This window comes from Pelodiscus sinensis, chromosome 7 (genome assembly GCF_052426305.1).
Source record: "Pelodiscus sinensis isolate ZL-2025 chromosome 7, ASM5242630v1, whole genome shotgun sequence".
Lineage (NCBI taxonomy): Eukaryota > Metazoa > Chordata > Testudines > Trionychidae > Pelodiscus > Pelodiscus sinensis.
In genome coordinates this window covers 56,963,536-56,985,066 of record NC_143058.1, presented here as the reverse complement: position 1 = coordinate 56,985,066, position 21,531 = coordinate 56,963,536, and the positions used below count along the sequence as shown (strand labels likewise).

The 21,531-nt window shown below is 43.6% G+C and overlaps 1 protein-coding gene across 15 annotated transcripts in view; it reads left to right on the top strand.

The window, feature by feature from the left end:
- The window catches only part of PIKFYVE (phosphoinositide kinase, FYVE-type zinc finger containing), a 188,419-nt gene that overhangs the window by 104,494 nt on the left and 62,394 nt on the right, over window positions 1-21,531 (top strand). For 14 of the 15 annotated variants that reach the window (XM_075933821.2, XM_075933817.2, XM_075933820.2 and 11 more), the window contains 7 exons: window positions 251-313; window positions 2,992-3,121; window positions 4,932-5,112; window positions 8,216-8,290; window positions 9,060-9,167; window positions 18,608-18,748; window positions 21,200-21,326. In XM_075933821.2, the coding sequence (XP_075789936.1) occupies window positions 251-313; window positions 2,992-3,121; window positions 4,932-5,112; window positions 8,216-8,290; window positions 9,060-9,167; window positions 18,608-18,748; window positions 21,200-21,326 (825 nt within the window). The remainder of the gene's footprint in view (window positions 1-250; window positions 314-2,991; window positions 3,122-4,931; window positions 5,113-8,215; window positions 8,291-9,059; window positions 9,168-18,607; window positions 18,749-21,199; window positions 21,327-21,531) is intronic. The other variant, XM_089779802.1, reaches the window with a different exon arrangement.

The following is a 21,531-nucleotide window of genomic DNA, read 5'->3' as shown; positions in this document are numbered from 1 at the left end:
GTTAGCTTGATTGTCGAATAATTTTAAGCAGTATGGTGCCATCATTTTTGGAGTCTTTGCAGAACAAGTATGAGAAGATATTCTTTCTTGACTACTTATCAGGATGCTACAGAAATGACTAAATGCTTCAGATGAGTAATATTTTCTCTTATGATGTGGGTGTGTACATAGTATAATTATACTGATATGCCATCATAACCTATCATTTTATGTATCTCCTCCCATCGTGATTTGTTTTCTTCTTTTTCAGAGTACTTGATTCCTGACAATGGAGGGCAACAGATGATCTCAATAAGTGATGCTTTCATCAAAGGTAAGGGACTCAGAAATGCCTTTTTTCCCCCTAGTGAATGGGTTATGTATTGATGCTTCTATTGGTGTTAGAGGTGGCTTAGATGTTGGCTTCTTAAAATAATTTGAGATGCCCAGAGAGAACTCTTATAACTTCTCCACTCACTTGGTTCACTTTTAGATTGACCTCAAGCATGTGAGATTCTTTTCAAGGGCCTTTAACTACAAATGCGTCCTTCATTACACATTAACTGGCTGTGTTTAGCATTTTGTTAGCACTTCCTCATCCACAAAACCTTCTTGATTATAAGAGATTAATTTTTTTATTCTGGGATCCATCAGGTGTTCAGTAACCCTCTGATGCTTATTTCCATATACATTTGTGTGTGCACTGAAAACCTCTTTTCTACCAGCATCTCAAAATTAATCTGACATTATTATACCACATCTGCTCTTACATCATATTAGCTTGTGTCACTTCAGTTGAAAGGGAGGTCCTGTTGGACACAGTTGCCAGTTTGAGACCCTTTTAAATGGGTTGCTTTTACCTGGGTTCTATGAAGGAAGCAAGCTGTATATTTCTACACATTAAGACATACTGAATACTTTCAGTATATTATTTCAGATGCAAAATATCTGGAGGAGGAAAATACCCTTTCTATTTTTTTCACAAGCATGATTCTTAGTCATGTACTCCTCTTTTCTATTGTTGCTCATGTGAAGAAAACTTAAAATATAATTCTGCACTGTAACTGTATTGAGTTGTTTGTTTGTTCAAAAGACAACCATTTCCCTTACAGCTTAGACCATGGAGATTTAAACTTTAATGCAGAACTCTGTATTAGCAGTACAAATTAAATAAGAATTTTATAGTCTGCATAATGCAACAGTGATGTTTCTAATTATGTTCTTTGATTATAGTAGTGGCAGAAGGTAATCCAATTTAATCACTAAAATGACAAGAAAATTTACTTTGGGGAGGAGGAAATCTGCATAAAGAAAATCATAGCAGCTTTGGAGGATTAGGGCAACCAGCGACACACAAAAGGTTTGCCTTTTTAACTATATCAGTATAGTTAAAGCAGCAACCCTTTCTCTTCTCCCCTCCATCCACCCTGCCCCAAGGATGCAGTTATACCACTATATTTGTACCAGTATATGCTCTAATGTGGACATGGTTATATCGATAATATGTTTTGGGAAGCAAAATAAACTAAAGAAATGCATCCTATATTTTATACAATAAAATAATTAAAGGGCAAGTTAAGGTTTTAGCATTTCATTTAGGGAGAGGGGAACTTGGAGCATATTAATTTAAAGAATACCTATTAGTTGCAACTTCACAAAATTAAGAATATTTTGATATAAGAGAACAAATTTAAGAAACAAAAGAAAACTACTTCTAAAAATGTATTATTACTTGGAATTGTTTAAAGCAAGTAATAAAAAGAATCCACACAAAGGCAAGAGCAAAATAGACTGTCAGGATTGTTCCCTTCCATGTATTTTAAATTCTTTAAAACAAGAGCTTTTAACAAGCTATTCTAGTACATATGGGAAAAAGTTACCAAGCTAATATTGTGCCTCATATGGCCAATATTTTTATTACATACTTTCTTCTCTGAGTCTGACAGACCCCCTACTGTTGCTCCTGTTGAATGGAATTATACTCTTGTGAAACTGAAATAACTGTGGTGAGTCTGGTCCTTTGACCAGAGTACTAGACAAACAGAGATTTTATTCACAGATCTAACACTACTCAGTAGAATTTATTGTGATTTCTGTTGACAAAGATTGGACTGCTCTAAGAGTATTCACTCAGTTGTGATGGGAAAAGCAAAGCATAATATTAAAAACCTACTTAACAGAATTGGTAGCCATATCTCAAGTGATAGATTGGCCCTGGCTTTAGTGGGTTAAATCTCCACAGTCTTAGACTTGTACTCTTAATATGCAATTGTCTACTTTAATTTCTAAGAATGTGGTTTAGTCACATGGTCACATGATGCATTTTCATTGGCCTTGATTGTGGATAAATTTGTTGGAACATAAAATAAATATGGTAAGTTTAAAAACAAAGAGCAGTCCTGTGGCACCTTAGGCTAACGTATATTAGATCATGAGCTTTTGTGGGTAAAACCTACTTCATCAGATGAGTTATAAGTTGTATATGACCTAAATGGAATAACAATGCTTTTTAGTGCTACCTTTAGATATAAGGCTTCGAAAACAATGGCTTTGTCAAATAAAACTATGTAAGATTAGACTGTCCCATTTTTCAAATGTCTTAAATTAAAGGTTATGTATCTGGAAAATCAGATTACTACCTATTTTAGGCAATACAAGGTGATAGTTGACCATACATAGTTAATTTGTTGCCTTAAAACTGAACTACTCACAGGCAGGCTAGAGAGAAGAAAAACAAATTACCTGGCATACGTGAAGTATGTAATAGCATGTTTACTCTTCTATAGCTGATGACACTGAATACCAAGCACTGTCAGTGACTAACACTGTGGCTCCTGCACAACATAATATTTCAACAGTCTCTCACAGCAGAGGCCGGGACTAGTCTTGGTGAAGTCTCTTCTTGAACTTTTTTTAAGAGGAGAAAGTGTAAGCATTCATCTTTAACTTTGTATAAACAAACTCTCCTTTCTCTCTCCTCTTCTTCCCCCTTTTCCCCCCCCCCCCCCTCAGAATCACTGTTCAATCGGAGGGTGGAGGAGAAATCCAAAGAGCTGTTTTTCACACCTTTAGGCTGGCACCACAGCAATCTGGATCTGCTGAGGGAAGAGAATGGAGAGAAACAAGCCATGGAGAGGCTTCTGTAAGTAGAACATAAAAGGGAATTAATGGGGATATCTAAGATAAAATTTTCAAAGCTTTGTAAGTGCTGCTGAATGTTGACAAGAGATGCTCTCCCATCAACATAGATTCCGCCTTCTGTGGAGGAGGAGTACTGATATTGATGTCCCATCAACTTAGTCTATCTTCTTGGACCTGCATTGGTGGCACTAGTGCCAAATTAGCTGGTAGCATATTCATGTGTTGAAATTTCATGTTTATACATGCAGCATAACATATATGACATTTTCATTATGTTTGGTATGTGTAAAGGGATGCCTTCTTTTGAGTTTAGCAATTGGCTGTACCTGTGGATTAGTGATTCCATAGTTTTGAAACAATTTTTTTGTTCTCGGTGTCTGAATTAATGTCATTAACACATTACAAACACGCCCATCATTTTAATTTCTGCTAATAATTTTGTCTCCACTGTAAGTCATAAAGGAAAAAGTAGCTATTAAAACTACACATTGTTAAACCATCCACATGTCTTTAAATATAAAGCAACCCCTTCCCCCCAATGAAGTACACATGACATTGTGAATATAAGCTGAATGGATGATACTCTGGGACTCTAGCGCTGAAAACTCTTTGGTGTGCCTTAAATGGCATGACACAAGCACATAAAAATGATCTTTAAATGGAATTGCCTCTCTTGATAGCATTACACATTGCCACACAGTGTCTAAGACATACCTGAGCAACTACGGCCCATGGACCAGATCCGGCCTGCCAAGCCACCGGATCTGGCTCATGGAGGCATTGGGGAGCCTGAGGCAGGCTGTGGGGCACTTTCTCTTTGATAGTCCTGAGGGGACGGGGGAAGATTCAGATGTTGCTTCTGCCCCCACCACAATCCCATTGGCTGGTTTCTGGCCATTGGGAGCTGCCTGTCTGAATAACTGGCAGACACAAAGCAAAATCCCCCCCTCCTCTCCTGCTCAGTTACTTGCTCAAGCACATAGCCAAGCAGTCAGATACATTTTAAGCTCTGCAAGCCTTTAGCTGCAGGCTGGTAAGTCTCCTGGTCAGAGTCTGCCTCCGACACCCCAGCCCTTCCCTTTCCCAACCTTCTGAACCCCCATTCCCCCGCCCCTGCCCTGCTTCTCCACATACCTCCTACCGGATATGGCACCCCAGTCTCCAGCCCAAGATCACAATCCCCTCCAATCCTAGGTCATATCTCAAAATCCTGCACCCCTGCCCTAGGTCACAACTGCCTCCTTCACCCAAACTCCCTCCCAAACTCTGTTCTCCTTTCTGCACCCAACCTTTATCCCAGACTCTGCACCCCTTCCAGTAATAAATGGAAAAGTGCAGCCCTTGAGCACTTTCCAAAATCTTGGAATGACCCCCATCAAAAATTATTTTCCACCCCGATCTAAGAGATGTTGCTTAGTGGCTACCAATATACAGTGTGCTCTGAAATTGACTTACAACAAAGAGCATTTTGCTGTTAGAGTTATAAAATTAATAATTAGCTGTCAAACAAAAGATGAACCTTGTCTTTTCAAGGGAGACTTGATCTAGATACTTAGTGCACTTATTTGTATTTAAAAACATAAGTCCCAGTAGGGAAAAATTAAGAACTTTCTGTTTCTATATGCTGTTGCCTGTAACCATAGAACAGAAGAAGTAAACATGATGGTGATCTGGAACACTTTTTATGTTTCCTCAAATTTCTTACTGCATTTTAAACACTGTGAAGTGTAAAAAACCTTTACGTCACACTGCTTCAGATAAAGCAATTTGTATTCCCTTCCTCTCCCTTAATCACTCTGATACCTCTGCAGTTCAGGTAATCATAACCATATGATGGCACTACTTCAGCAGCTACTCAACAATGAGTCTCTGTCGTTATCCTGGAGGGATATCATTGTGCCAGTGGTCTGCCAGGTAGTTCAAACTGTCCGACCTGATGTCAAGAACAGAGATGATGATATGGATATCCGCCAGTTTGTCCACATAAAAAAAGTAAGTTCTGGTGACTGGGAGTGGGAGGATGAAAATTTGTGTGAAATAAAGAATATTTAGCTTTTAATAGGACAGGTGTCTGGGTTAAAAACTACAATCCAGTAACATGAGTAACAAATGTGTCCTATGTTTCAGAGAAGATGGTTGCTGTTTTGAGGAAAGATTTGTATAACTTCTGGCTCCAATGCTGCAAAGCAATTAAAGCAGTGTTTCTTAAACTGCGTTCCGAGGCAGACTGGTGTGCCATGGAGAACAACAGAGTTCAAAATGGCCATCCTTAAAGGGGCAGGGGACCTTTCTCCCCTCTCCCCCCAATAACTTTCTCCTCCTGACCCTTTTTTTTCCCCCCCTCCTGCTCAACAAAAAGTCCTTGGTGTTCCTCATAAAAAATATTGTTTGGTGTTCCTCGGTCTTAAAAAGTTTAAGAAACACTGACTTAAAGGCACTTGAGTCAATCTTCCTTTCAGTCTGCAACTCGCTTTCTTCCTGCCTTTTCTTAACTTTTTTTAACTGTTTGTATGTTTAGTTAGAGATCTTTGCCACATGGCAACCTGCTCCATGTTATACTGAAGGCAGACTCTTGCCCTGTAACTGCTTATTCTGCAAGAGTTAACACCTCCACACAAGGGCAATAGCCGGCCTCCATGAAGTAGATTAATTCTCCAGGAGTTATGCAAAATGCCTGGATGACTGCAGCAGTTGTAAAAAAATGTATGTCCTCATGACCATGGATCATAAAGACCAGCAGGAGATTGGGGCCTGACAGGAAGCTGGTGTGAATAAGAGTATCAGGCTTGTTCTTCTTTACCAGAAATAACTGATTCAGGCAGCTGTGTAATATGAGAGGTGTGTCTTACAAACTTTTTTTGCAGATAGCCTCATTAAATCTTTTCCTGACCACATTTGCAGCCCCTTCCTTTATTAGAGCTCAGGTTAAATTTTAGTAGATGAGCAGCTCTTCAGAGCCTAATGCCATAGATGAGTGTTTCTGAACCTTTTTTGTATAAAGTACCCCCTTTTATATAAAAAAAAAGTATCCCCAGTTTTCAGACACAATTTTTTTTTTCTACCATTGCAACACATTTGTTTAAACAACTTAATCGTAGCCGGGCGGGCGATGAAATTTTTGGGTGTAAAAAGTACAAAAATAATAAAGTGCTGTAAAACTTAAAACACAAATTCAGTTTTTTTCCAAAATTCAGTTGTGTTGATAATTCTCCCCCCCCCCCCCCCCAGACTTCTCTTGAGTACCCCTAAGGGTACTTGTACCACTGGTTGAGAAACCCTGCCTGAAAAGGGATTTTCTGCAATACAGGCAGTCCCTGAGTTACGCGGATCCGACTTATGTCGGATCCGCAGTTACGAACAGGGATTTTCTCTCCCCGGAGGACTGGAGCGACGGGACGCCTGGTCCTGCCGCCTGCCTCCTCCGGGGCGAGAAAAGCTGCTTCCCGTCTCCCTGGTCTGCTGGGGGAGCCAGCAGACCAGGGAGACGGGGAGCAAAGCGGCGGAGGACCCAGGCTGGACCCGCGGCGCTGATCTGGAAGCGCCGCGGGTCCGGCCCCGGGTCCTCTGCGGCTTTGCTCAGCGTCTCCCTGGTCTGCAGACTGATCTGGAAGCGCTGCGGTCCGGCCCGGGTCCTCCCCGCTTTGCTCCGCGTCTCCCTGGTCTGCTGGGGGGAGAGGGGGGGGGAACGCAGCTAGTGCGCCCCCCCCCCCCCCCCAGCAGACTAGGGAGACGTGGAGCAAAGCCCGGGGCCTGTGGTAGAGCAGGTGGGGCACTGCCGGTTGGTCCCGCAGCACCGCTCCTTGGCGCTACTGGACCAACCCGGCAGCACCCCAGCTGCTCTGCCCCAGGAGTCCTGATTCAGCCGCTGCTGATCAGTTTCAGCAGCGGCTGAATCAGGACGCCTGGGGCAGAGCAGCTGGGGTGCTGCTGGGTTGGTCCAGTAGCGCCGAGGAGCGGCCGTGCTACTGGACCAACCCAGCAGCACCCGGGCTGCTCTGCCCCAGGCGTCCCCAAGTCAGCCGCTGCTGAAACTGACCAGCGGCTGACTACAGGAAGCCTGAGGCAGAGTTGCTCTGCCCCGGGCTTCCTGGAATCAGCTGCTGATCAGTTTCAGCAGCAGTTAACTTGGGGACGCCTGGGGTTCTTAAGTTGAATCTGTATGTAAGTCGGAACTGGTGTCCAGATTCAGCCGCTGTTGAAACTGATCAGTTACATACAGATTCAACTTAAGAACAAACCTACAGTCCCTATCTTGTACGTAACCCGGGGACTGCCTGTAATGTGATCTTGGAAATATACCTCTATGGAACCTAAATTTAGTTAGAGAGTCTTTTTTGGCATCCATTATGTTCACATTCAATATGGTTACTGGTGCACTAACCACTTGACAAACTTTCTAAATATGCCAAGATATGTAGAGCTGCTGTTCCCAGGCTCTTTTTTTAAATAACATACTCACAGTGGATATAAAGAGATCTTGACATCTTTACACCAATCCCACCAGAACTTGGATTATCTATTGCTAGAAGATAAGAATGTTACAAATAGGCATGACAGGAAAAGTCAGACTTGAAAAATTAAAATATTTTAAGGTGACACATTATCACTAATCCATCAGGAGCTAATCTATATGAAAAAAAATAGTGCCCTGTCTGTTCCAGAATAGCAGGCCACTTTCATGACTTGTGTGGAATAGTGGGACTTGTGGTATAGTGTTATGAACATGTTGGGCATGGAAGTTGTTCATAATTCTGAACAAAACGTGGTTGTTGCAAAAGTTTACAACATGGACTTAATACAGCTTTGAAACTTTACTACACAGAAATAAAATGCTGATTTTTCCTTTTTTAAATATTTTACATTCAAATACAGTAAATTATAAACTGTGTTAAACTCTGGGGCTCTTCACTCAGAGGTTCTACCATGTCTATAATAGCACAAAAATAAAAATGAACAAATTGAGGTTAGAAAAACTTATGCATGCTGTAAAATACAATTTTTTTTCAGTAAGTAACTTACATCATATATTCAATGAATTTAAAGAGATCAAATGAATGTTAAACCAGAAAGCCTTTAATTCTTGCCATCTCGTTAGATCCCAGGTGGAAAGAAATTTGACTCTGTGGTGGTGAATGGCTTTGTTTGCACAAAGAATGTTGCACACAAAAAGGTAATTGAAGATGTTATAAATGAAATAGCCTATATTCTTTTAGCAGGGCACTGGGTATTTCACTTAAAGAGGAACTTATCCTTCTTGATTGTGTACACTGAGAATAATTTATCTAAAAAAACCATTCTCTTAAGGGGTTTGTGAAGTTGCTCTTTATTTTTGGCTCTCTTTGAGTATGCACATATGTTTTATTTCCATTCAGAAGGGTTTCTTTGTAGTCCAAGGAAATCTGAGTTTTGAGAGTATGGACTAAACTTTCTTCAAAGATATAGAATATAACATTTTCTAGAACTGTTGAATAAGCTCAGTAAGATTTACTGGAGAAAGAGCCTTTTGATTGCACTTTTTTATGGAATGCAATAAGTAAGTCTAAAATAAAGCTAGTGATTAAGATGGAGAGACTCTGATTGACCTAGTATTTTATGGTGACTTAGGGAGTCCTGGGCCACTACAATTCCATCTCTCATGGAAGAAAGGGATTTGTACCAGGATCTCATTTGTTTGACATTTTCTTTACAGAGCATAATTGTCTTCCAGAGTAGATAAAACTGTATCTTGCTTCTCTGATATGAGATTGGCAAAATACAAAGTTTGTTTATTGATTTGATTTGATACCACCACCCAGTTGAAATGGTTTAGTGGTACATTTTTGTAAGCATGTCAGCTTTGGATAACTGTATGAGGAGCTTAAAAAAACTTCCTCATGGAGGGAGGCTTGGGTCTACTATCACCAACATTTCTTTGTTTTAACTACCCTGTCTTTCTCTAGATGAACACTTATCTAAAAAATCCCAAAATTCTTCTCCTGAAGTGTTCCATTGAGTACCTTTACCGAGAAGAAACAAAATTCACCTGCATAGACCCCATTGTTCTTCAGGTTAGAACATTTTTATTCTGCTTTTAGTTTAAATTTTCTACATTGTCTTTTTATGATTTATGTCTGTTTAACTTCAGTTCCAGCTTGGGTGGAGTAGAAGGAAAAGAATGTGTAGTTTCAGTGATGAGGGATAACTCTCAGCTGAATTGAGCTTGGGACATCAAGAAAAAATTATATAATCTGACACATTCTGTTGAGCCCTGTTGACACTAGGGCTACGTCTAGACTGCAAGCCTGTTTTGAAAAAGAGCATCTAGACTACAACCAGTACTTTAGAAAAAGCAAACCGCTTTTGTGAAAGAGCATCCAGGCAGTGTGGATGGCTCTCTTTTGAAAAGCACAGTTTGCATTACATAGAGCCTTTTTTCGAAAGAGCACTTTCGAAACAAGGTTTTCTTCCTCGTAAAACAAAGTTTTCTGTGGTAGAAAAAACTGCTGCATTCTTTTGATTTACTTTCGAAAGAATGCATCAGCAGTCTAGATGCAGGGGAAGCTTGGTTTTTTTTTTTTTTTTTTTTTTTTTTTAAAGGGTCAGCATGGATTCACATAGGGCAAGTCATGCCTGACCAACTTGATTAGCTTCTATGATGAGGTAACTGGCTCTGTGGACATGGGGAAGTTAGTGGATGCGATATACCTTGTATTGAGTTTTTGATACGGTCTCCCACAATATTCTTGCCAGCAAGTTAAGGAAGTGTGGGTTGAATAAATGGACTTGAGTGGCTGGAAAGCTGGCTAGATTGTTGTGCTCAATGGGTAGTGATCAATGGCTTGATGTCTGGCTGATGGTCGGTTTCAAGCAGAGTGCCCCAGTGTTCAGTTCTAAGGCCAGTTTTGTTCAACATCATGATTAATGACCTGGATGAGAGGATGGATTGCACCCTCAGCAAGTTTGCGGACGGCACTAAGCTTGGGGGACAGGTAGAGGATAGGGATAGGGTCCAGAGTGACCTAGACAAATTGAAGGATTGGGCCAAAAGAAACCTGATGAGGTTCAACAAGGACAAGTGCAGAGTCCTGCGCTTGGGATGGAAGCATCCCAAACACTGTTATAGGCTGGAGACTGACTGGCTAAGTAGCAGTTCAGCAGAAAAGGATGTGGGGATTACAGTGGATGAGAAGCTGGATATGAAGCAACAGTGTGCCCTTGTTGCCAAGAAGGTGAATGGCATATTGGGGTGCATTAAGAGGAGCATTTCCAGCAAATCTAGGGAAGTCATTATTCCCCTTTATTTGACATTGGTGAGGCTACATCTGGAGTATTGCGTCTAGTTCTGGGCCATCGACTATTGAAAGAATTTGAATGCATTGGAGAGGGTACAGCAGAGGGCAACCAAAATGAATAGGGGGCTGGAAGATATGACCTATGAGGAGAGGCTGAGGGATTTGGGCTTTAGTCTGCAGAAGAAAAGATTGAGGGCGGGAATTTGATGGCAGCCTTCAACTTCCTGAAGGGAGATTCCAAAGAAGATGGAGTGAGGCTGTTCTCAGTGTTGACAGATGGCAGAAAAAATAACAATGGTTTCAAGTTACAGTGGGGGAGGTCTAGGTGGTTTTAGTAACTGGGTTTGGTTCTTTAAAGGATTTGAAACCGCAGACCATGGAATACTTCTTTTTAGGGTTAAACAAAGATTTTTATTTTCTATTTACTTTTTAATTAATTTCTCACTTAAATCAATTCACTGTCTTCAATGCTTCTAAGACAGCGTAACATACAAATAAAAAAATATAAAAAAAACAATTAAAAATTTACCTTTGAACAGTTTGTGGAGTTATGTCATATCTATTTAATACGCACATTAAGACAGATAGAAACATTGTTTAAATTCAGGAGATATTCTTTTCTTTATCTTTCCTTTTGGATTTTTTGTTTGCTGCAACTTACGACCTGTGTTCCCCTTTCGAAGCTTACGAATGGTAATGAGATTCTGTGCCGGGGAGGGAACAACTTGATCAGACCTGGCTTTATGGATTCGCTATCCTTCCACTCTTGATCTGATCTGTTTAACCTTATATACCTTTTTTGGTAATTTTTCCACTTGCCTGACTATACTGATGTCAGTCCCTTTGCCATTATTCGAGTTGTTTTAATTTTTGTGGTCTGTATTACTTTTATTTCCCCCTAACGTGGGAGTTTTTGTAGGTCATCCAATTAAATTTTGGTTTTTTGCTTACATCTTCTGTATCTAGACAATGCTTTCTTTCCTTCACACGTATGTCGAACTTAGTGCTCATTTAACATATTCTGGTTAGTGGCTTTACCACATCCTTTTCACAGGTTGAATGTTAGGAGAAGCTATTTCACTAGGAGGGTGATGAAGTACTGGCATGGGTTACCTAGGGAGATGGTGGAATCTCCATGCCCAGAGGTTTACGTCCCGGCTTGACGTAGTTCTGACTGGGATGATTTAGTTGGGGTTGGTCCTGCTTCGGGTAGGGGGCTGGACTCGATGACCTCCTGAAGTCTCTTCCAACCCTATGATTCTATCAACTCCCTCAATATTAAATGTGAATTTTATGAATAAGTTACTCAATTTAGTTTTTTGCATTAGAATGCTAAAACATAATAGATATTTCTATGTAGATTTACTCAATGGCTTTGATTCTTTCAGAGTATCCCAAGCAATCTGAGTTAATAAGAAATACAAATTCAAAGTGGATCGATCTTTCATTAGCTCAGATTGACTTTGAGAGTCCTCATGTAGATAATTTATATATACCCAAAATATGATAAAACAGTATTAAAGGAGCAAAAAAATGAGGAGGAACAGGCAGTGTTATTCAGCTCCCTTGTGATGAATTCCAGAATTAGTTGAACTCGTAATGTTTAAGAAACTTTTTGTAAATATGAATTATAATGCAAATTCCTATTCCATTATGAGATCTTTGAGCTATGATGTGTCTTAAAACCATCTTTACATAGGTGTTGTCCCTCAAAGGATTTTATCAAAAAAATCCAATTTACATAAAATTTTTATTTAGTTTAAAAAAAAATTATATTCTGTCCTGGTTTTGACAATATAATTGTATGGTATTAACCCTGTTTAGTGTCCTCTGAATTTACTAAATATGTACATCATTCTAAATGGTACTTATTTGCTCAATTTATGATAAGCCTATATGACACACAAAAAAAGGTGGCCTGTTATGCATTTGAAATTCCTGAATACTGTCCTCTCTAATCAGAGAGAAATGGATGGTGAGTAGGGTTGCCAGATGGTTTAACCAAAAATACCAAACACCCTACCCCCAAAAAATAAAACCACTGGGGGGGAAAAATTCTGTGGGGGGGGGGGGGGAATGAGGGAAGACCAAAGTTGTTGGGGGTGGGAAGGGACCCCCAAAATTAAGCCAATAAAATAAAACAGCATGGCCCCTTTTAAGTACGAGGGGGGAGAGGTTGACCACTAAGACCCAGGGAAGGCATTGCTTTCCCCTTGCTTCAGGGCTTTTTGCTGGCGGCCATCATGTTTTCTTGATCGAGCCACCCCTCCCCCTCAAGGAAAGCAGAGGGTCCGGGGGCCGGGAGCCCGGGTGAGGGGGGAGTGGGCCCAGTTGCCGAGTGTGTTTTAGGATTGCCTGGTATCCGGTTTTTTCGCCTCCTGGCAGGGAAAAAAAAAGAAAATACTGGACATTTCAGGTATCGGTATTTTCTAAAAAATTTTACTGGACAGGAGGTTAAAAAACCGGATTGACCGGACACCTGGGAGCCCTAATGGTGGGTTTAGTTACGGCTCATTTTAACTGGTTATTTGCAACATAAGATGATTTTGTTTCAAAGGACCTGTGGCACAGCAGAGGGCTGCTCCAGCCCACCGGTTAACCAGTTACCAGTGAGCAGTGCTTTTTTTCGTATATTTTTTTTTTTAAAAAAAAGGTGCTGGTACTCCAGGAGAAAAGTTGTTGAGCTCTGACTGAAGATGCCAGTATTACGTACCGGGCAGTACCATCATAAAAAAAGCATTGCCAGTAAACATCCACTGGTAAAGGTGATGCTTACCAGTTAACCAACCATTGATGACTGCTTGTTGAGTCCAACAGTCTAGACAGCTTTCTATCCACCTATCGTCCATTTATCTAATCCATACTTCCGTAAATTGCTGGCAAGTATACTGTGGGAGACCATATCAAAAGCTCTGCTAAAGTCAAGCTAGATCACGTCCACCACCTTCCACTTATCTACAGAGCCATTTACCTTGTCATAGAAGGCAATCAGGTTTGTCAGGCGTGACTTGCCCTTGGTGAATTCATGTTGACTATTCTTGATCACTTTCCTCTCTTTCAAGTGCTGCAAAATGGATACTTTGAGACTCCCCTTCATGATTTTTCCGAGGACTGAAGTGAGGGTAACAGTTCTGTGGTTCCCTGGATTGTCCTTATTCTCTACATTTGCCTTTTTCCAATTGTCCAGGACCTCCCCTGATCAACACAAATTTTCAAATACAGTGGCCAAAGGCTCCACAATCATATCAACTAATTCCCTCGGTACCCTCAGTTGCATTGGATCCAGCTCCATGGATTTGTCTATGTTAAACTTTTCTAAATAGTTGTTAACCTATAGCTGTTGCTACAGATGTACCCTGTGGATTTCATTTCACTGTCTGGTTAGTTAGTTTCTCCTTTCTGCATTAGCCTTTCACATAGTAGCAGGTGAAACTAATCTTACTACAGGTTGTGCCTCTAAATCTGGGACTCTCTGGTCTAGCAACATCCATGATCTGGCATGAATCATAGAGCTGGAAGAGACCTCCGAAGGTAATCAAGTCCAGCCCCCTACCCAAGGCAGGACCAATCCCAACTAAATCAACTCAGCCAGGGCTTTGTCAAGCCGAGACTTAAAACCTCTAGGGATGTAGATTCCACCACCTCCCTAGGTAACCCATTCCAGTGCTTCACCACCCTCCTAGTGCAATAGTTTTTCCTAATATCCAACCTGGACCTCTCCCACTGTAACTTGAGATCCTGGCTCCCTGTTCTGCCATCTGTTGCTACTGTGAACAGCCTTTCTCCATCCTCTTTGGAACCTCCCGTCAGGAAGTTGAAGACTGCTATCAAATCTCCCCTCACGCTTCTCTCCTGCAAACTAAACAAACCCAAATCCCTCAGCCTCTCCTCATGGGTCATGCGCTCCAGCCCCCTAATCATTTTGGTCGCCCTCCGCTGGACCCTCTCCAATGCGTGCACATCCTTTCTATAGTGGTGGGGCCAGAATTGGACACAGTACTCCAGATGTGGCCTCACCAGAGCCGAATAAAGGGGAACAATCATTTCTCTGGATCTGCTGGCAATGCTCCTCCTAATGCACCCTAATATGCAATTAGCCTTCTTGGCTACCAGGGCACACTGTTGACTCATATCCAGCTTCTCATCCACTGTAATCCCCAGGTCATTTTCTGCAGAACTGCTACTTAGCCATTCGGTCCCCAGCCTGTAACAATGCTTGGGATTCTTCCTTATCAAGTGCAGGACTCTGCACTTACCCTTGTTGAACCTCATCAGATTTCTTTTGGCCCAATGCTCTCATCTGTCTAGGTCACTCTGGACCCTATCCCTGCCCTCCAGCGTATTTACCTCTTTCCCCCTAGGTTAGTGTCATCTGTGAACTTGCTGAGGGTGCAATCCATCCCCTCATCCAGGTCATTAATAAAGATGTTGAACAAAACCGATCCTGGAACAGATCCTTGGGGCACTCCTCTAGAAACCAATCGCTAACCTGACATCAAGCCGTTGATCACTCCCATTGGGCTCGACAGTCTAGCCAGTTTTCTACCCATCTTACAGTCCATTTATCCAATCCATATTCCTTTAACTGGCTGGCAAGAATATTGTGGGAGACCGTATAAAATGCTTATGCTTAAGTCAAGGTCTATCACATCCACTGAGTTTCCCATATCCACAGAGCCAGTTACCTCATCATAGAAGCTAATCAGATTGGCCAGGCACGACTTGCCCTTCGTTAATCCATGCTGACTATTCGTGATCACTTCCCCTCTTCCAAGTGCTTCAGAATGGATTCCTTGAGGATTCCTTGCATGATTTTTCTGGGGACCAAGGTAAGGCTGACTGGTCTGTAGTTTCCTGGATTGTCCTCCTTCCCTTTTTTAAAGATGGGCACTACATTTGCCTTTTTCCAATCATCCGGGATCTCTGAAAACTCATGGAGATCAGGAAAGATAATGGCCAAAGGCTCCGCAATGAAATTTGCCAGCTCCCTCAGTACCCTCGAATGCATTAAATCCAGGCCCATGGATTTGTGTATGTTTAGCTTTTCTAAATAGTTCTTAACTTGTTCTTTTTCCACCAAGGGCTATCTACCTCCTTCCCATACTGCGTTGCCTAGTCCATTTGTCTGGGAGCTGACCTTGTCTGTGAAGACCGAAGCAAAGAGAGCATTGAATACTTCAGCTTTTCCCCCATTATCTGTCACTAGATTACCTCTCTCATCCTGTAAGGGCCCCACACCCTCTCTGATCACCCTCTTATTGCTAACATGCCTGTAGAAACCTGTCTTGTTATCCTTCACTTCCCTTGCTAGCTGCAATTCCAATTTCACTTCTGCCTTTCTGATAACTCTCCTGCACTCTCGTGCAAAATATTTATACTCCTCCCTAGTCATCTGTCCAAGTTTCCACTTCCTGTAAGCTTCCTTTTCGTGTTTAAGCTCACCAAGGATGTCCCTGGTAAGCCAATCTGGTTGCCTACCATATTTGCTTGTCTTGCTGCGCATTGGGATGGTTTCTTCCTGTGTCTTTAATAAGGCTTCTTTAAAATACTGCCAGCTCTCCTGGACTCCTTTCCCCTTCATGTAAGCATCCCAGGGAATCCTGCCCATCAGTTCTGAGGGAATCCCCCCCATCCGTTCTCTGAGGGAATCAGTCTCCTTCTGAAGTCCAGGGTGTGTATTTTGCTACTCTCCTTTCTTCCTTTTGTCAGCATCCTGAAATCTACCATCTTATGGTCACTGCTTCCCAGGTTGTCACCCACCTCTACTTCCCCTACTAGTTCTTCCCTGTTCGTGAGCAGCTGGTTAAGCTGTTCATGGCCCCTGGTCAGTTCCTTCAGCACTTGTACCAAGAAGTTATCCCCAACATTCTCCAAAAACTTCCTGGATTTTCCGTGTGCATCTGTATTGGTCTCCCACCAGATGTCAGGGTGATTAAAATCGCCCATGAGAGCCAGGACCCGCAATCTGGAAGCCTCTCTCAGTTGTCCGAAGAAAGCCTCGTCTACCTCATCCACCTGATGTGGTAGTTTATAGCAGAGGCCAACCACAACATCACCTCTGTTGCTTCCACCTCTAAACTTAACCCATAGACTCTCAACAGTCTTTTTCTCTCTCTCTAAATACTGAAGCTCTACGCAATTGTACTGCTGTCTTACGTACAATGCAACTCCTCCTCCTTTTCTCCCCTGCCTGTTCTTCCTGATCAGTTTATACCCTTCTATGACAGCGCTCCAGGCATGCGACTCATCTCACGTAGTCTCTTATTCCAGTCATATCATAGTTCTTTGTCTGGGCCAGGGTTTCTAATTTTTTCTGTTTGTTTCCCAGGCTTCTTGCATTTGTGTACAAACACCTTAGATAACCAGTTGATCGCCCTGTCTTCTCCTTCTCAGTCAGAGTTCCTTCTTTTTTGCTTGTTCCTCCTTGTGTTCCTTCCTGGTCCGACTTCCTCACTTACCTCAGTTACCTCAGGGCTTTGGTCACCGTCCCCCAACAAACCTAGTTTAAAGCCCTTCTCACTAGGTTCACAAGCCTGCCCATGAAGATGCTCTTTCCTCTCTTGGCTAGGTGATTCCCATCTCTTCCTAACAATCCTTGTGCCCGGAACAGAGTCCCATGGTCAAAGAAACCAAAGCCCTCTCTCCGACACCACCTGCATAAGCATGTATTTACTGTCTCAATTTGACGATCCCTATTCGGACCTTTTCTTTCAACCAGAAGGATGGATGAGAACACCACTTTAGCTTCAAATTCCTTGATCCTTCTTCCCAGTGCAGCATAATCTGCTGTGACCAGCTTAAGGTCATTCTTGACCATATCATTAGCTCCTACATGAAGAAGCAGGAAGGGGTAGTGATCTGAAGGTTTAATTACCTTTGGAAAACTCTTGGTTACATCCTGAATACGAGCTCTCGGTAAGCAGGACGCTTCTTGAGATTGCAAGTCTGAACGGCAGATGGATGACTCAGTCCCTCTTAGAAGGGAGTCCCCGACAACCACCACCCGTCCACAATGTTTCACAGTCCGAGAGGGCCGGAGTGCTGCAGGGGGTGGGAGCCCTGGAGCTAGCATGTGACTTAGTTGGCCCGTGATTGGGGAGCCAGGAGCCAGCATGTGTGTATTTTGGGCTGAGAGGGGGTCATAGGGAGCCAGCACTTGGCTCCACTGAGTTGCAGGAGCCAGCGTGCACTTCAGCTGGGCTGTGGGGTAGTTGGTGCCAGGAGTCAGCTCACGGCTCAGCTGGGCTGAGTAGGGGCTGGGAGCTGGTGCAAGGTTCAGTTGGGCTGTGGGGCGAGCCATGAAGCCCGGTGAGAGGTAGGGCGGTAGCAGAGGGCATGAAATGTCCTCCCCTAGTCCAGAAAAATCCCTCATCTGGGACCAGTCAGGTCTTAAGGGTGCCGGACCAGGGATGTCCAACGTGTGTGTGTGTGTGTGTGTGTGTGTGTGTGTGTGTGTGTGTGTGTGTGTGTGTGTGTGTGTGTGTGTATGTATTAGAAATGTTTGTCCATCCATATGTTAGTCCAAATGTTAGTCTATTTGTTCAAGAACTCCTCCTGAACAGTAAGAACTAGGACCAATACATTTGGTATACAGCTTTGTCTTAAACTTAAAGCAAGGTAAAGATTTGGTAGTGCCAGCACAATGAGATGTACCTGGAATTCAAGAGTCTCATACAAAGGAAAGGGGGGAGGTCTAGTAGGAAGAACAGTTATACTATAGAATGACCACAGGGGGCAGGAAGGGGCCAGAGATGCAGGCTGGGACAGCTATAAACCCATTTAGATCGCTGGACAATTATCTACTATATTTCAGAGAGTTTGTCTGTCTCCCCGTCAGGGGACCTGCACTCCTCTCCTGGCTGTGCATGCTTCCATGGTGTCTCCCATGATTCCCCCAGCTACTGCAGTGAGAGTAGGCTGGGGTTGTCCTCTCTTCCCCAGGACTGTCTGCATACTGAACCCTTTATCCCCATCCCCACCCCAGAACAATGATTTGAATGAAGGGAAAAAACCTTATTGGAGTTAAGGACCAGAGCAATGCCTCATAAATCTAGTTAGAGAGATTTGTAAAATCACTTAAGTAACCATAGTAACTCAAAGTCAGGGTTAGTGTTTGAAATGACACAATATTTTGAAAGTGACCTAGATGTGAGACTGCTTCACTTTTTATGAGAAATTAGACGGTAGTAATTGTCATTCTTTCTCTTGGTCAGTAGGAAAGGGAGTTCTTGAAGAACTATGTGCAGCGGATAGTGGATGTAAGGCCTACCCTGGTTCTGGTGGAGAAGACTGTATCCCGAATTGCCCAGGACATGCTTCTGGAACATGGCATCACTCTAGTCATCAATGTCAAGCCAGTGAGTGCTTGGTCCCAAAAGAGTAACAGTGTGTGATACTTCTAAGGTATCATGTTTGAGGAGGCAGTTTTTAAGCTGGCCCCCAGGAGAACCAGCTCCCGTGGATCCAAGTGGCCCCATCTTCTCCCTGTCGCCGCCTTTGTATCAGGCTCATTGGTTAACTGTGTACATTATCGCATTCCTAGTTGCTATAAAGCAGTGGTCTCCAACCTTTTTACACCCAAGATCACTTTTTAAATGACAGAAAAAGCCAAGATCTACTGCCCCGCCCCTTCCTTAAAGCCCCACTCTGCCCTCTATATTTTCCTCCTCTCCATCACTTGCTATCCCCAACCCTTATACTGCTGCTTTTTTTCCAAATTCTTCTGTAGGAAGAGGTTTTTCCAACATTTGGCCTGTTTAGACTGGACCAAATGTCAGAAAAACCCTTTCTTTTGGAAGCCTCCTTATTCCTTGTGGAAAGAGGAATATAGGGGTTACCGAAAGAGCATGTTTGCTCTTCCGCTAAAAAAAGTGGAAGAACAAATGCATCCCTGGATGCAGAAGAGTTTTTCTGGGATACCTCTGGAATCCTAGAAAAACTCCTGCAGTCTAGCTGTACCTTCACTGAGGCAGGATGTGTGGGCTCTGGGGTGGGAATGAGGGGTTTGGCTGTGGGAAAGGGTGAGAGGTGCAAGCTCTGGGAGGGAATTTGGATGCAGGAGGAGGTGGAGGAGGGGATGCTGGCTCAGGGAGGGGGCTGCAGGCTGGGGAGTGTTGGGGTCAGGTGGAGGGCTGGGGTACTGAGCAAGCCACAGGCTTGTGGATGTGAGGGTGCAGGAGTTTGGGTTGGGGAATGTGAGGGGCTCAGGGCAGGGAGGTTAGGAGTATAATGGGCTCAGGACGCAGATTTGTGGTGTGTGGATGGTGCAAGAGTGTTGTGGCAAAAGACTGAGGATGTGAGGGTGCAGGAGTTTGGCGATGTGAGAGGCTCAGGACAGGGGGTTCCAATGTATGATAGGCTCAAATCTAGGGTCTAGTGGGACAGGCGGGGGAGGGGTGCAGGAGTGTTATGATGCTGTGGACAGATGGGTTTTTTTGGCCAGGCTTCATTTTTAAATAAAATGTCAACGCAAAAAGTTTCAGCATTGTTTTTATTTATGAGAACCTGTTTTGATTCAGGGGTCACTGAAAAGTCAGTTGGGACCACACAAGTGAGATGCAAAAAAAAACCACTCCTCCAAAGCCTCACTAATGTGGCCCCAACTGTGCTGGTGGGAGCAGGGGACATGGTACTGGGGAAGGGTGCTAGTGGGTGCTGCGGCAGAGGACAGGGTATCAGTGGAGGCAAGGGACAGGGTGCTGGTGGGGGCAGGGGCCAGGATGCCAGTGGGAGCAGAGTGCCAGTGAGAAGAGGGAGCAGGGTGTTGGCTGGGGCAGGGAATCCTCGGCCCACGCCTTCCCCATCCCACCCTCCAGAGGAGAGAAGTTCCGGCGAGAGCCTTCTCCTGGGCCTCCTCCCCCCTCCCCCGCAAAGGAGGGATGCCCCGGTGCGCGGTTCCCCCCAGAACTCCTCCCCCCTCCCTGGCACACGGTTCCCCCCAGAACTCCTCCCCCCTCCCCCACAGAGGGGGGAGCCCTGGTGCGCACGTCCCTTCCCCTTCTCCCCCCAGGAGGAAAGCCCTAGTGCGCACTTCCCCCTGCGACTCCTCCCCTCTCCCCCCACAGAGGAGAGGAGTCCCGGCGCGCTCTTTACCCCCAGGATTCCTACCTCCTCCCCGGCACGCGCTTCCCCCTGGGACTCCTACCTCCTTCCCTGCAGAGGAAGGGAGCCCCGGTGCGCGCCTTCCCTCTCCCCACCCCCGACCCTGGAAGCCCCCAGCATGAGCCTTCCTTCGGGACTCCTACCTCCTCCCGGTGCGCCACAGACCTGGAGGAGTGGAGCAGGCAGCACACTTCTGGAAACCCCGGAAGTGGTGCGCAGCTGCCAGACTTTCCTCCACCCCACGGGAAGCCGGCACTACCTCCATTTTCGAAGGTAGATAGTGGGGCTTCTTGGGGGGTGGGTGGAATCGGGGGAGCCCCGAACGCCTCGCAATCAATTGGTCGAGCCATCCCGATCAACCAGTCATCGCGATCAATGGGTTGGTGACCACGGCTATAAAGTATGTCTGATATCATCATATTAAACAGACTAAAATGCAATGGTAACTGGAGTTTAGTTAAATTATTTTATATTCCTTTGGAATAATTTTTCAAATATGAATTTTTATACAGTGAAATTATTGTTACATTAATGATGCAGATCAAGACTTCAGTGTTAAGGCTGATATTTTTAACTTGCTTTAGGAATACACTATAATAAGCTAATGCCTTAGGCTTATCTAAGGATGGAGTCATGCTTGGAACATGTATTTTTAACTTATGACCGTGTTGTGCCCTGTTCTGTTGTCCTTTATACATGTTTTACAGCAAGTATTAGACCGAGTAAGTCGGATGACTCAGGGAGACTTGGTGATGTCAATGGATCAATTGTTGACCAAACCTCACTTGGGAACTTGTCACAAATTTTACATGCAAGTGTTCCAATTACCAAACGGTGAGTAAAACCAGGATGTTCTAGCTCATTTGCCCAAGATGGAGTTGCAGTGTGGATTAATAATTTACTAATACTGCTGTATTAAGCAGAATGTCTTGACTATCAAGTAATTGAAATGAATGAACAAAGGTTGACTGGGCTGTTAGCTTTGCTACACAAGTTTTGATGTTTACAAGAACGAATACAAAGAATTCTATATCTAATA